General features: G+C 39.3%; 1 protein-coding gene across 1 annotated transcript in view; it reads left to right on the top strand.

Annotated features, from left to right (window-relative positions):
- The first annotated feature begins 392 nt into the window (after window positions 1-392).
- The window catches only part of LOC122814408 (zinc finger protein 729-like), a 544,251-nt gene continuing 527,682 nt past the window's right edge, over window positions 393-16,961 (top strand). Inside the window, 1 exon segment of the mRNA XM_044086990.1 lies at window positions 393-878. Within this exon segment, the coding sequence (XP_043942925.1) occupies window positions 666-878 (213 nt within the window). The 5' untranslated portion in view covers window positions 393-665.

Below are 16,961 nucleotides of genomic sequence, written 5' to 3'. Positions count from 1 at the left end.
AAAAAGTAGCTATTTGTGGGACTAGTGGGAAGAATTTCTGTCTAAAAGGTGGGAATGACGTTAAGTGCTAACAGTGTCCATGCAAAGACACAGAAGGTGGGATTGTAGAAAAGGGACATATGACAAGTTTAGATAGCTCACAGATGTAGCAGAGTTTATCTTGAGTTCAGATCTTTGAATTTGAGAAAAAAAAGTACTAGAAGTTTCTAAAATGGACTGCCTAAAAAAGGTACTTAGAGTGAGATATTTTAATCTCTGATTAGAAGAGCTCTCAGCATTGCCCCTTTAAAAGAAGGTGGTCACTTCTTAGCACATGGTACTTCCTGTGCTCTGAAAATCATTGCCCCTTTAAAAGGAGGTGGTCACTTCTCAGCATATTATACTTCCTGTGCTCTGAAAATGAAACTAAAAAGGGATTAGTTGTAGTTAAGTGGCTTGCTGTATATAGAGTGGAGTTTATGTATGGCATGTTATTTGCTGTTTGCCTGATAATTCAATGATTTTGTATTTAGATGCTACTTCTGTAGAACATCTGTTTACAGGATTTGATATAAAACAACAAAACTGGCCTGGTATGAATTTAGGCAGGAACTTCCTCTGAAGAGTTGCACAGTGAACTGATTGCTGGCTGATTTGGTGCAAAGATCCCAGAGAGTGAAGCAGGAATGTACACAAAACAAGAAGGAGACTGCAGGGAAAAAGAAGCAATGCATAATTTGTGTGCTACAAATGGAAGAACAGAGCAGTGTTGTGGGGAGCATAAAGAGAGACTGGAGTTATTTTGTAAGGATGATGAGACCTTTATCTGTGTCCTGTGTGTTCCCAGACATTCCAGCCACAGTTTTGTATTCCTGCACGAGGCAATCAGTGTGTATAAGGTAAGGGACACTGCATGATAACTAATTTTAGCTAACAGGGTTTTTATGGGGATTGTACTAACATTTTTTCATGAATTTTCAATCTGGGATGTGTGTATTGCTTAGTTATTACTTATTAACATTAGTATTGTTTTTATTAGTGCTTAATAACAAATCAGTTAGTTTTCTTGTATATTCTTGGAGCATAAGCAAGGAGAACCTTTATTACTGAGAGTTATGTTGCCATACTGTTTTCAAATATAATGGTAACTGGGCTGGCCTAAGTATCTGTGTGTACATGCATGCATGTACAGGGGTGTAGCCAGATGTTGAGATTTTCTACGCAAACCTGTTGTTGCCCCACCACCCACCTATCATTTTAAAGATGTACTCAACCCTCAAATGCTACATCCAGCCATAAAGGAAGGGGGCACCTTATTTTCCACTGTTACCATTTATACCCATAAAAACTATTTTTAGAGGTGATTTCCTTTCACACAAGCATTCTTTATATATCTCTATAGAATAAGTATTTGTTTACACAGTTCATAACATTCTGTGCTTTTGGAGTGTTGAAGTTTCCAAGAGTTGCTTAGAAAAATGTACTCACTTGAGTACATTGAGTATACCTAGTTACACCCTTGTGTATGTGAATGCACAATCTGGATAGATAAATACACACACAGGCAGAAAAAGAGAGAAGGGAGTTTGCCTTTACCCTTCTGATGCTACCTGGTTAGTAGCTTATATGGTGGGAAAAGATTAGAGGCCATATTAGAAAAAGAGGCTTCACTGGTTTCAGATATCCTAATACAAGTGGGGGTTCATGTCCGACACAACCTAATGCAGTTCTCTGGCCATGGCTTGTTTAGACTTTAACATGGCATGTGACATGGCTTCCTTAGACTTTAACATGGCATGTGACATGGCTTCCTTAGACTTTAACAAGGCATGTAACATGGTACAGAACAAGTAGTGAATCAGTTAGAATGACTTGAACTGAGTCCCTTGGTGGTAGCATGGATAGCACTTTAAATAGGTAAGGTAATTGGAAATGGATCCCAGTCTGAAGGGAGCCTGTGGACAAGTTTACCACATGGGTGAGCATGGACCAGTCCACTTCATTGTTATAAGGGATGTTATAGAAGGACTGAAGGAAAAGTTAACCTTTATGCTGATCTCTCCAACTTATTTACATATAGATTAAGGTTTTGAAAGGATGAGGAGTTGCTCTTGCTAAGTCTGTAGGGACTACCTGAGAACCAGCAGTTTGTTACAATTCATTTTACTCCCAGTTATACTCATCATTGTGCTTTTTTTTTGGTTGGTTTTACTGTTTTCACATTTTTTTCTCTGTTACCATACCCACAATATGATGTCATGGTAGAATTCTAAATTATTTACATATAAATGCAAAGAACTGAGGGAAATCAAAAACAACTTATTTAGTAGAGCAGCTTTTTACCTATATTGCTGTCTGTACTAAATCATCACATATGCTAATTTTCAATGAACGGTGCCCCACCTGCTTGACTACTTGCCTTTGTAGTTAGTAAGAGACTCCTAATGATGCACGTATCATGGAAATGCAGTACCCTGTCCATTAGGTAGTGAAGCATTATGTGTACAGTCTTTTATGATGTCATGGTAGGGAATTTCAGCTCTGAGAAAAATGCAGGAGGTCATCCTGTCCATTAGGTAGATTGAAGCATCACACGCTTTGCACCAAAAACTGTACAGTCTTTTATGATGTCATGGTAGGGAGGTTATGTCCAGCTCCAAAGGTTTATTACTTACCTTTGTTTCAAAATGTGACTGATCTACTTTAAATTCAGTGTGCAAAATGCAGTATAATGACTGCTTAAGGGAAGAAAGAGAGGGAATGCAGATTACAGATAGAAAGTAGCAGCATTAACAAGGGAAGAATGGAGCTTTGTGTAATCATATACAGCAGAGAGTCGTTTATCCTTACTAACTGGGACCTAGGGTACTTCAGATGTTGAAACTGTTCAGATAATCAAACATATAACTGAACCGGATAAAAAACTTCTAAAATCTTGTTTTTTTTTTCTGCATGCAGGAATACAATTTTCAAACATTCAGTGATTTCAGTGGACAATAAAAAATACTTTTCACACGCGGGCTGGCTACAATCTCAAAAAACATGCTCAAGCAAATACATGTAATGTTTGCATATTCAAAATTTATGATTTTTCCTTCCCAAAAACGTTGGATGGCTGGTTCAGATAATTGATATTTCAGATAATCTATTCTCTACTGGATCAAGATGCCATTCTGTCTCTCTTTTCATCCAGCAGGTAGAGTACCCTTTTCAGCGATGACATGGGCCAGCAGACCATGCCCATTGTATAAGTATGGCAATCCTTTGAACAAAAATATTTACATTAAAATGGTATGACACGGGTAATTGTTAATGACCCTCTGAGAACAGCACCAAACAGGTATATTCACAAAGAAACAACATTGTGAAATCTGAGCCCTCAGAGAAGCATCCATTCCCTTGAGTTACTGACATTTGTATACTGTACTAGTTATGAGGGGGCTTAGAGTTACTGACATTTGTGTACTGTACTAGTTATGAGGGGGCTTAGAGTTACTGACATTTGTATACTATACTAGTTATGAGGGAACATAGAGTTACTGACATTTGTATACTGTACTAGTTATGAGGGGGCTTAGAGTTACTGACATTTGTATACTGTACTAGTTATGAGGGGCTTAGAGTTACTGACATTTCTATATTGTACTAGTTGTGAGGGGCTTAGAGTTACTAACATTTGTATACTGAACTAGTTATGAGGGGCTTAGAGTTACTGACATTTGTGTACTGTACTGGTTATGTGGGGGCTTAGAGTTACACATTTGTATACTGTACTAGTTATGAGGGGGCTTAGAGTTGCTGACATTTATATACTGTACTCGTTATTTGGGGGCTTAGATCTAAAATTAACAAAAAGGTAAGCATGCAGTGTGTGTGAGGACAGCTGGAAAGGTAGGGGTACTGTGGATATATAGGAATTCATTTATTTTATTTTATTTTACATTTGTTAACCGGGCTAGTCCGTCTGGGTGTGAACCCATTTTCAGTGGAGGCCCGGGGAGAAAAGCTCCATAAAACAGTAATTACATAGGCAAAAAATCAAAGAATAAATAACAGTGATATTTTAAAGTAGTTATAAATATACATTAACATCATTAGATGTAACATAGAACATATAGGATAAAAATAATGTACATAAGATAAAAATAATACAAATTGATACAAACACAACATCAAACAGATTGGATGGAAGAGTTAAGTCATAGAGGGAAGATAGGGAGACAAAAAAGTAAATTAGTCAGGATTAGCTAAAGTGGATAGGGAAGAGGTGGGGGTTAGAGGAAGATATCAGATAAGAAAGAAAAATAGGGGAGTAAGGATAGTGATAAGGCATGTAGGGAAGAGATTACCCTGGGCTGATACAGGAGCAGATCCAGTAAGTAGTCCTTTAGTTTGTTCTTGAATTGAGTTGTATCAGTGACATTTAATATATGTTGGGGGATAGAATTCCAAATTTTGGAGATATAGTGGGGAAAAAGGGAATCCCCAGCCTGGTTGTTACTTTTAGAAACTTGCAGGAGAGTTTTATCTGTAGATCCGAGAAGATGAGTGTTATAGGGTCTAAGTAAGTGTTGTAATGCTGGGATTTTGTCAGGCTGATTTACTAAATGGTGAGCAAAAATAAGTTGAGTATAGGTTAGTTAATGGGGGAGTTCTAACTAGTTTAATTGTTGTAGGGATGATCAATTGTGTGATCTGTGAGGAGAGTCCGTGGTAAACTTGGCTATTTTATTATAACAGCATTCAAGTTTGGAAAGTTCAGTTTTGCTAAGTGAAGTAAAGATGGGAGAGGGATAGAATAGAGAAGAAAGATGAGTCCTAGTAATGTCTATTCTGCATTGATTTGTAAGAAATGGTTTGATGTGGTAGAGCAAATCGAGTTTGATATGAGATTTTTTGATAGCTTCAGATAGATGAATATCGAATTTCAATTTATTATCAATGATAGCACCTACTAACTATGGCCATAAATGCTAGAAATCTGCTATTTCTTCTTTTGTATATAAATTTGCTAGATCCTGTCTGGAGTTCACTGTGAAATTCCAGGTATCTCTTCATTCATAGGACGGAGATCAGCTAGAAGCAGTTCATTGGAAGATGACAGAATTGTATATGGTATTGATCGAAAGCCATGATGTCTACAGCCTTTTGGTACAGTGAACAAGTTTCTAGCTGAGCTGTCAGTGACCCAGCTTGATTTATGTTTGTGTTTGTTTATTACTGCTCCATTTTCCTGTTTCCTTTCATTAGTAATTTCAGTAGCACTTGGCAATTTTTTTCTAGCTGTACATATACTTCAAACTCTTTTATAAATGAATCCTGTGAAAATGTTCTTAGCAGATGGTCAAGTTAAAAAACATATGTAAACAAGTGTGTATGTTAACCATGAGCCACTGATAAAAAATTAATTGGATAGCAAATCAAATACCTTTAATAAATGTCCTTAGTTAAAAGTCACTTTATATATGAGAGTAGTGCAGTCTTCATGAAGGGTTGTCCTTAGTTAAAAGTAACTTCTATATGGGTGTAGTGTGGTCTTCATCAGGGTGGTCCTTGGTTAAAAGCAACTTTATATATGGGTGTAGTGCAGTCTTCATCAGGGTGGTCCTTAGTTAAAAGTAACTTTATATATGGGCATAGTGCAGTCTTCGTCAGGTTGGTCCTTAGTTAAAAGTAACTTTATATATGGGCATAGTGCAGTCTTTATCAGGGTGGTCCTTAGTTAAAAGACACTTTATATATGGATGTAGTGGGTTTGATCCACTACTAATTAGACTGGATAGTGTTTCTTTGTGTAGGAATGAGTGACATATTAATAGTACCAATTTCACATTAAGTCATTTGGAATGTTGGTGAATAGATTGAGCAAGAGTAGTGTCTGTGTAAGACAGGATTAGCTGCATTTTTGGGTTAGTTCACATTTAGATAGTGGTGGTTTATGTCTGATAGTTGCCTGCTTTCTGTTTTGGAAATGTAATCACTTCCATTGTGCCTTCTCAGTGTGCACAGCACTCATTCCATTCTATTAGGTGTTTGCACAATCATAGAGTTGGCATATGTAAGTTCATGGGGTGCAGGGGGGCCTACCCTTCGGATGGGGTTCAGGGTAGATGGCCCTCATGCAAAAAAACTGATGATGGGTGTTTTTATGTGCTTTTCTTGAGTGTATGATAATTTATTGACATGCATAAATCAAACAAATGCACACAATTAATAGCAGCATTTCAAAAATGTCCATACAGAAAGCATCAGGTCAAAACTGCACCAGTCACTAAAAGAAAAATGTCTCCTACTCTCCTTATGTGATCTGTCAACAAAAAAAAGGAAAAGAAAAAACTAACACTTTACCTTACAATACTACTAATTAGGCAAAGGGATTTTTGTAAGGTAATGGGTATGGTTGGGATTAGTAGTATGGGCAGTTATTAGGGTTAGGACATATTAGTTAGGATGAGCAGGTGAGGTTGTGCCCCTCCACCACACCACCAAACTACTAGCACAAGCACTGCCCCTAAGTCAGTGTATAATACCTTACCAAAAATCCTTTCTCTAATAATGCCACTAAACAAGACACACACACACACACACACACAGCACACTAAATATGTCCCCTTCTAGTCTTAACCTGGAAACACACACACCTGTAATGCCAAGACTTTATGTATTTGAAAGTTTCTTCATTCACAGAAATTCTGATTTACCATAATCACAAGCACGTCCCCTACAGAAAACATTCAGTTTTCCTCCTTTCATTAGCTTGTACATGTGATGGAGCACTTTTAATGAATTGTGATAGCAGTAAACTGTTGACAAAGACAATATTCAGCAGAGTGAACTGCACCTGTAGTTTAGTAACGTTGAGGATTGTAATATTATGTTTGGGTCTGTGATCTGAGGTTGAGTTATTTGTGGTCAACTGTATTGTGCAGTTGCTTTTTTCAGTGATTTGAAGGTTGCTTTTATTGCAGTCAGACTTTCATGATATAATTATATATCATTATCATTAATCCCCTTTTTTCTGATTCTGTAGGTGGGGTCATGGTGTTGTCATCTGCTATCTCAGTTTAGTACACTGTCCTGACTTCTTTGTCAGTGTGATGACCATGCCCTGGCCCAGCAATCGAGGAGCCTCAATCCTCACCACTAACACCAGGGAGGTCGTCTCCTAGAAGAGAAAAGGATAACTAATACACACAGTAAATTACAATTTCCCTTAAGAGCACACAGAGATCACAGTCAGTTTGAGGGTGGTTGCTCCCTTGCTCACCAGGTCCCCAATAAGACTTCCCAATGGCACAGCTATGGGGTCCAGGTCTTAACCTAACTGGGCAAGCTAAAACCTCCAGTACCCTCTCTGTCCAACCGGTGCTTCGTGTCCCTGCCAAGTAACTGACACAACACACACACACTTTGAGATAAGTATTTATACACTTCACAGACACTCCTGGGAAAGGCTGACACAGATTCTCCAACTGTGCCCCTTTACCCAGACTACACGGTAGTAATTACTGCCACCAACCAGTTAATAATATCGGCTCTTAAAAGGGTGTCCAGTTATTACTGTGCAATATTAATATCCAATGGTAATGTGGCTATTCAATCTAAAGCTTATTGGAAGGGCTTAGACAGTAAACTCTAAAAATATATAATGTACTCTAAAGCATAATTTATCTATGCATAAACCAGCCACAGGTAGAAGGTTTTAAAAATATTTAATAATAAATAATTAAAACACAAGACAAAACTGCTGCACTACAGAGATATCTAAGAGTTCAGAGATTACACAGAAACTTAAAATAATACAGTAGGACAGGTCTGATTTCAAAGAAAAAATATCTAATTAATCTTTACTAACATTATTCCTACAAGAAATCGCAGTGCTAGAAACTTACATGTGAGCATAAGCAGAGTGGTGGTAAATTGGATATCAAGATCAAAGTGCTTTTTATCTCTCTCTAAGACCTAGTTTATAAAACATCACAAACAAACATGTCTCTGGGTCCTCCCCAGATTACATCATTTTTGACACTTAGGTTTTCCCAGTATTCATGTTGCATCATCTTGACACCTGCTCTGAGTTTCCAGGCTAATAGAAACTCCATTTACATTATTTAACAAGCTAACACCTGCACAGGAGAATACAACAATAAAAGGCATTTCACATATACACTCTAGCAGAAACCAAAGCAATAAATCACCTTCCACATATACACTCTAACAATTATTCCTTAAGTTAAGACAATTGGAAGAATGTAGTAGGTAGAAAACAGCCACTGATGACAAACCAAAATGAAAGGTGAAAAAACAAGTTTAATAGCAAAATGACTTAGCGCTTTCACCAGAAAAATGCTGGCTTCTTCAGAGTCATTTTAACAAATGAAATAAAACACATTTATAGTATCACACCCATGCTGATAGGTACAATGGAAAATGTAACAACCAATCTACCATTGATATTCCTTTCCAATATGCAAATGATCTCACTTCAGTTAAAACAAATAAAAAATATATATACTTACTTAAAAAGTATATATTGACTTACAAACATAATTATATACAAAAATATTAATAGTGAATATATATATATATATATATATATATATATATATATATATATATATATATATATATATACCAATATGTAAATAATAAAATATTCTCATGAAACTAAATCTGCTTAGATTTAAATTTTAAAATAGGCTTCAAAGAAACACAGTCATTCAGACCAGGAAATTTCAAGGCATTGAGCCTAAGTTGCCATTCAGTTTCTAAAACACCTACTTTGTTAACCAGGTCAACACCTCTCTCAGTGTTAATAACATGATCTACCACAAAAAACAAAAACATTTTAAAATTGGAGCATGTGTTGGTGTGTAAATAAAGTGCATTGTGTACATCCTTTCTCTTAATAGATCTTAAATGTTCAGATATCCTATCCCTTAGTCTACGAGTTGTCTTACCAACATAAAATGCCTCACATGCTGTACAAGAGGCAACATAGACTAAGTTTTTAGTGTTACAGTTACACTGCCCTGGACATGCTATGGTGTATTTATAATCAAAAACACACAAATAGGATCCTTCACTAATAAATCTACACCATTTACATGCCCCACATTTTTTCATACATGATTTTTTGTATGGTTTACCTTCCCTTTCTAAAATTGACTTTAAGTTTTCACTTCTGCTATATACAATCGATGGTTCTGTACCTAAAATTGCCTTATTATGGTCACTTAAACAAGACTTCCATAAATTTCTTAAACTTGCACTCAATTCATGTGCCCTATTGTTGTACTTTAATACAAAAAATGTTTATGTTTTATTATTCACAGTGTTAACTGGTGTGGCCTTGTTATTCAAAATAGAAATGTAATGTGTTCCCCTTTTCTTCATCACTTCTTTTTTAATTTTAAGTAATAATTTAAGGGGGTAACCTCGTTCTAAAAACATTCCAATCAATTTAAACATTTCTTTTCTAAAAGTTTCATCATCACTAACTAATCTAGAGGTTCTAACCATTTGCCCCTTCACTATGCCCTTTCTCTGGTGCCAAGGGTGGCAACTTTCAAAATGCAGCAGAGAATTGGAATAAGTCTCCTTCCTAAATATATTGCTGGAAAAACCTTCAGTGGTTTTACTAATAGTTAAATCCAAAAAGTTAATTACTTCATCATTCCAAGTGTAAGTAAACTTAAGAAATTCAGTAGTGTTATTTAAATATTCAATAAATTCTACCACTGTTTGCTCATTGCCTTTCCATAAAATTAAAAGATCATCCAAAAATATATTGTATAAATAATGTTGTCAGTATATTTGGAAGGAAAAATAAAAAGCTTTTCACAAACTAACAAAACCAAGTAAGAGAATACCGGGGCACATTTTGCCCCCATCGCCACACCAGTAAGTTGCTGATAAATTTCACCCTCAAAAAGAATATAATTATTTTTTAAGACTAATTCCATAAGATCATTAAGTAAATTGATTTTGTTTTTGTCTATAGTGACACTAGCAACGAGGCTTTCATAAAACATATCTAACCCTAGTTGATGTGGAATAACCGAAAATAGGTTAACCACATCAATTGTTAGAAAACCAAAACTACTATTGTTGACTTTAACTTCCCTCAGTCTCTCAAGGCAATGCCAAGAATCCCTTAATATATGTGTTGCTTCACTTACAACTGACTTAGACCAAGTGTCAATAAACAACGCAAGGGGTTCTGTCTTAGAACCCCTAGCAGCTACTATTGGTCTAAAAGGCAAGTTGTTAGTACCCTTATGGACTTTAGGGATGCCAAAGATGGTAGGCAGTGTAGGAAATTTTACTGTGAGGTAGTTAAACTCTACTTCATTAATTACCCCTTGGTATAACGCATCTTGTACGTTGCCTCTTGTACAGCATGTGAGGCATTTTATGTTGGTAAGACAACTCGTAGACTAAGGGATAGGATATCTGAACATTTCAGATCTGTTAAGAGAAATGATGACACAATGCACTTTATTTACACACCAACACATGCTCCAATTTTAAAAAGTTTTTGTTTTTTGTGGTAGATCGTGTTATTAACACTGAGAGAGGTGCTGACCTGGTTAACAAAGTAGGTGTTTTAGAAACCTGAATGGCAACTTAGGCTCACTGCCTTGAAATTTCCTGGTTTGAATGACTGTGTTTCTTTGAAGCCTATTTTAAAATTTAAATCTAAGCAGATTTAGTTTCATGAGAATATTTTATTATTTACATATTGGTATATATATATATATATATATATATATATATATACATATTCACTATTAATATTTTTGTATATAATTATGTTTGTAAGTCAATATATACTTTTTAAGTAAGTATATATATTTTTTATTTGTTTTAATTGAAGTGAGATCATTTGCATATTGGAAAGGAATATCAATGGTAGATTGGTTGTTACATTTTCCATTGTACCTATCAGCATAGGTGTGATACTATAAATGTGTTTTATTTAATTTGTTAAAATGACTCTGAAGAAGCCAGCATTTTTCTGGTGAAAGCGCTAAGTCATTTTGCTATTAAACTTGTTTTTTCACCGTTCATTTTGGTTCGTCATCAGTGGCTGTTTTCTACCTACTATTTTTTTTGTTTGTCCCTTTTGGGATTTCTTGGTTAATTGGAAGAATGTGTTCAGCTAGCTGCTCTGGCACCATTTTTTTAGATAATTGTACTTTCAAAGACATTTGAAATGCTTGGCTTGGTTTTCCTTACAGCAGATGGCAATGTTGCAACAATCTCCACGTTCACATTTTACAGTGTTTTCTTTACACTAAAAAAATGCCTGTATTTTACATTTATTATCAAGAAAACATGCCTGTATTTTACATTTATTTACAAATGCCAGAATTAGATATCAAATTCTATTTGACTAGGCTGGCAGCCTTTGCCCATCTCTCCCCAATTGTCACCCCCCCCCCCGGGGAACTCAAGCAAGCTTTTCAAGTGTCCCTTGAGAAACATCACTTGAGAGTGTCAGGACGATGTACCTCACCCAATTCCCTATCTTGAGAGCCCATCTGCATTGGCATTGCTACTCCCACTGCGGTGCTGCTTTGACATATCATATGCTTGCAACCCCAGACTCCATCTTAGCAACTTGGCATTTTGCTGACTGGCTCTGTTTAACCATGTTAGAGGGTTATGATCTGTCATCACAGTGAATTTTCTTCCATACAGATAAGGCTGAAGTTTTTGTAGTGCCAACACTATGGCTAGACATTCCTTTTCTACCGCTGCATAACATTCCTCCCTGGGTTCGAGCCTATGACTGAGATAAACCGTTGGGTGCTCTTCTCCCTCTGAAGAAATCTGGCTAAGAACAGCCCCCACCCCATAGTTTGAAGCATCTACCTGTACAACAAAGTCTTTGCTGTAGTCTGGACTGGCTAACACAGGGGGTCCTCCCAAAGCTTCCTTAAGCTTCTGAAATGCCTGCTCACATGCTGGGGTCCACACTACCTTATTTGCCTTGTTCTTCTTTGTCAAGTCTGTAAGGGGAGCAGCTATGATACTGTAATTGGGAACGCACTTTATGTAGTACCCTGCTGTCCCTAAGAATGCCCTCACCTGCTTTTTGGTAACCGGTGCAGGCCATGCCTGAATGGCTTCCAATTTGGCAGGTTCTGGCCTTATCTTACTACTTCCCTCTCTATGTCCTAAGTAGGAGACCTCTGCCATGCCCACCTGACATTTGCTTGGCTTAATGGTCAACCCTGCCCTCTGTAATCTGCCCAGCACCTCCCTGACATGCTGAAGGTGCTCTTGCCAGGAATGGCTGTAGATAGCAATATTATCCATGTAACAAGGGCAAACCCTCCTGCTCCTGCTAAGATATGATCTACCAGCCTCTGGAAAGTCGCTGTGGCATTCTTCATCCCAAAGGGCATCTTTGTGTACTCATATAAGCCAAAAGGAGTCACAAAGCCTGACTTCTCTCTAGCACTGGGAGTCAAGGGCACCTGCCAGTAACCCATGGTAAGATCAGTGGTTGTAAGATACATAGCCCCACCCAGCTGCTCTAGGGCCTCATCTGTCCTAAACATGGGGGTAAGCATTTGACTCTGTGTGACTATTTAATTTCCTGTAATCCACACAGAACCTGGTGCTGCCATCCTTCTTTGGCACCAGTACCACTGGTGAGGCCCAGGGAATGTTGGACTCTTGAACCACCCCTAGTTCCAACATCTCCTGTACCTCTTCCCTCAGAGTCTGTTTTACTCTCTCAGGCACCCTGTAAGGGACCTGCCTGATAGGCCTTTGGGGTCCTGTATCCACCTGGTGCTGCACCAGATGGATGCTCCCTGGTTTCCCGGTGACCATTCCCCCAAACTCCTGCAACACTGCTCGGATTTCTTGAACCTGGGTAGGAGATAGCTGCTGGGACATAGCTACCCCTTCCACCGAGGTGTCAGCCCAAGCCTCACTAAGGAGATCACTCCCCAGATCTCCCTCAGACTCCTGCAATCCACTGCAAATGTTCAGCAAAAGGGCCTCCCTATCATGGTAAGGTTTCACCGTGTTAGCATCGTACAATTTGTGCCCCTGCCATCTGCCTAGCACTTCCACCATGTAGTTAACATCACTTACCTTTCTTACCACCTTGTAGGGTCCCTCCCAAGCTGCTTGCAGCTTGTTGTGTCTGACAGGAATGAGAACCATTACCTGCTGCCCTACAGCATACTCTCTAGCTCGAGCATTCCTGTCATACCACACTTTTTTCTGTTGTTGGGCTTCTGCCAGGTTCTCTTGGGCCAGGCCCATGAGTTCCCTGAGCCTTGTCCTGAGGTTCAGGACATATGTCACAACAGACTCCTTGTGAGACTCACACTCACCTTCCCACTCATCTCAAATTAAATCTAGAGGTCCCCGCTGCAAACAACAGATGGGGCAAATATTTGTCCCACTCCCGCTTAAACTGATCTGTAAATGCCAGTAGCATGGACTTGATTGTAGAGTTTAACCTCTCAACAAGACCATTAGTCTGGGGGTGGTCTTCATGTGCTTCACCCCACAGGACTTCCACAGACAAGCCAGCAGGTCTGACATAAAATTGGCACCCGTGTCAGACAGTATTTCCTTTGGGAAACCTACTTTGCTGAAAATCTCTAGCAAAGTATTTGTCACCTTTGCTGTCTCAATGGAGGACAAAGCCACTGCCTCAGGGTATCGTGTAACATAATCTACAATCACTAGGATATACTTTTTCCCTGTGGAATGTGGGGTACTCAGAGGATCCACAATATCCATAGCTACCCTCTGAAATGGCTCCTCAATCACAGGCAAAGGCATCAAAGGAGCTCTCACCTTGTCTCCTGCCTTGCATACCTTTTGGCACTGCTCACAGTTCCTGCAGTACCCTGTTACATCTCTGGAAATTCCAGGCCAGTAGAAGTTTTGCATAATATGCCTCTTTGTACGTTTTATGCCCATATGACCTGCAAAGGGAATATCATGGGCTATGGCTAGAAGCGCCAGACTGTAAGCTCTAGGCACTACGAACTGCTGTACTCTCTCACCTTCTAGCCCTCCCTCAGGTGTCCACTCTGTGTATAGTAACCCTTTATCCCAGTATACATATTTCCCCCTTCCCTTGAGAATCCGGTGCCTCCCTAGCTACCTGCCTCAGGCCTTGCAATGTAAGGTCTGAGAACTGAGCCTGTCTCAAGTCTCTCCTTGTAACCCTTTCCAGCTCCCCTTCCACAGGATGTCTGGCATCCTCTGACAGCGGTGCCTCACTGTCAGCCTGGGTACTACTACTCACTTCTACCTTTGCAGTTATCCTGTCCAAGGGAACATCAGTACCCACAAGGAGCTGTGGCTCACATTCAGTCTCACTGCTACAGCATAGCTCACTCTCTGAAGTAACCACCTCAGCAGTCCTGGCTACAAGTATGCAGTCTGTCTGGGTCTCCCCAGGCTACCAGACCCACATGCTTGTCTCCTAGCCTCACTGCGTGTAACTGCATAAGTACATAGTACTGCCTCATCCAAATCCTTCCCTCTCACGACATCTGCAGATGGTAGTTCCATACCCCTGTTGTCTCAAGACAACCTACTATTGGCATTTTGTCTTTACCACTTACTGGCTCCCTCACCTTGCCTCCGTGGACACCTGTATGCCACATGTTCTCTCTGGTTGCATTCAAAACATTTCACCCTAGCTCCTGGATGTGTACCTGGACTAGTGGCTTCCCTTGCTACTGGCAAATTATGTTAGGGCAGTCTGTGCTGCCCACCATGGGTTCCTTTAGACCCATGAGCAGTACTGGGGGTCCCTTTCCTGTGCAGGGCTGCCCTGCTTGCTAGGTATAGGTCTCCCTTCTTCCCCAACTCCTCTGAAGTAGCACACTGTCTATCAGCTAACCAGATCCTCATGTCCTCAGGCAAAGTGCTAAGGGCTTGTTCCCTTACCAAAAGGTCTGCCAGCCCTTCAGAAGTGATGACCTGACATCCACTCACCCAGCTATGAAAGTAAGTGCACTGTTCAGCAACATATTCACATACATTTTCACCTGCCTTGCATCTGTGCTCACAAAACATTTTCCTATACATTTCAGGTGTTAGCTTAAAACATTCTAACAAATGTCTTTTTACAACAGTATAATCAAAACAGTCAGTGTCATGTATTTTTGCTAAAGAAGTCATAGCTTTGCCATGGAGTAAGGGGGTCAGGAACCATACCCAGAGCCCTTGATAAACTTCATACTGTTTACATACCCACTCAAATATATGAATGAAGCTATCAAATTATCCCCTTCTTTGTGCTTCTGGGGTCCAGTTACTCCCTTCCCCATTACCTCCATGACTCTGGCAAAGAGTCAGCATTTCCCTCTCATGCCTCCTCTGCCATTCATTTTCCTCAGCTTGTAGACTCCTCATTTTCTTGGCTGCTTCTAGTTCCATACGTCTGGCCTCCAACTCAAGTCTCTTTAGCGCCAGCTGGATTTTTAAATCCACTGCAGAAAGGTTGAGCTGTCCATTCTCCAAGGATATTGTATCTCCACTGTCACTCCGATTGTCCTCCAGGCTGCTCCTTTCTGATGCAGCTGTAACCAAGGCTGCAATCAGGTCTGCTTTAGAAAGGTTTCCATGCACCAGCCCCCTAGCCTGGCACATCTCCACAGGCTGGCTCCTTGTCAGCTTTCCACACTCTTCTGCTGGCATGCTGCCTGCTCACCCTGACTAACACTAAGTTAACAAAAGAAATAAAACTATTGTGATCTGAACTCTGAGTATACACTGCATGGCTGTTTTAGAGTACAAAACACTTTCAGAGATCACTGTACATAAGCTACAAGAATTCTACCCACACCACTACGAGCCAATTAGTATGTGAAGTAGATCCCACCACTGTCAAACACTTGTGACGACCATGCCCTGGCCCAGCAATCAAGGAGCCTCAATCCTCACCACTAACACCAGGGAGGTAGTCTCCTAGAAGAGAAAAGGATAACTAATACACACAGTAAAGTACAATTTCCCTTAAGTGCACACAGAGATCACAGTCAGTCTGGGGCTGGTTGCTCCCTTGCTCACCAGGTCCCCAATAGGACTCCCCACTGGCACAGCTATAGGGTCCAGGTCTCAGCCTAACTGGGCAAGCTAAAACCTCCAGCCTTCTCTGTCTAACCAGTGCTTTGTGTTCCTGCCAAGTAGCTGACACAACACACATATACTTTGATATAAGTATTTATACACTTCACAGATACTCCTGGGAAAGGCTGACACAGATTCTTCAACTGTGCCTCTTTACCCAGACTACACAGTAGTAATTACTGCCACCACCCAGTTAATAATATCAGCTACTAAAAGCCCCTTAAAAGGGTGTCCAATTATTACTCTGCAATACTAATATCCAATGGTAATGTGACTATTCAGTCTAAGGCTTATTGGAAGGGCTTACACAGTAAACTCTATAAATATACAATGTACTCTAAAGCATAATTTATCTCTACATAAACCAGCCACAGGTAGAAGGTTTTAAAAATATTTAATAATAAATAATTAAAACACAAGACAAAACTACTACACCACAGAGATATCTAAGAGTTCAGAGATCACACAGAAACTTAAAATAATACAGTAGGACAGGTCTGATTTCAAAGAAAAATACCTAATAATCTTTACTAACTTTATTCCTACAATAAATCACAGTGCACGAACTTACATGTGATCATAAGCAGGGTGCTGGTAAGTTGGATAGCAAGATCAAAATGCTCTTTATCTCTCTCCGAGACACAGTTTTATAAAACATCACTAACAAACATGTCTCTGGGTCCTCCCCAGATTACATCATTTTTGACACTTAGGTTTTCCCAGTATTCATATTGCATCATCTTGACACCTGCTCTGAGTTCCCAGGCTAATAGAAACTCCATTTACATTATTTAGCAAGCTAACACCTGTACTGGAGAATGCAACAATAAAATGCATTTCACATATACACTCTAACA

The sequence above is a fragment of the Protopterus annectens genome, chromosome 10.part0 (genome assembly GCF_019279795.1).
Source record: "Protopterus annectens isolate FY-2018-M chromosome 10.part0, PAN1.0, whole genome shotgun sequence".
Classification (NCBI taxonomy): Eukaryota; Metazoa; Chordata; order Ceratodontiformes; family Protopteridae; genus Protopterus; species Protopterus annectens.
Note: the sequence above shows the minus strand (reverse complement) of the source record. Positions and strands in the feature narration are given on the sequence as shown.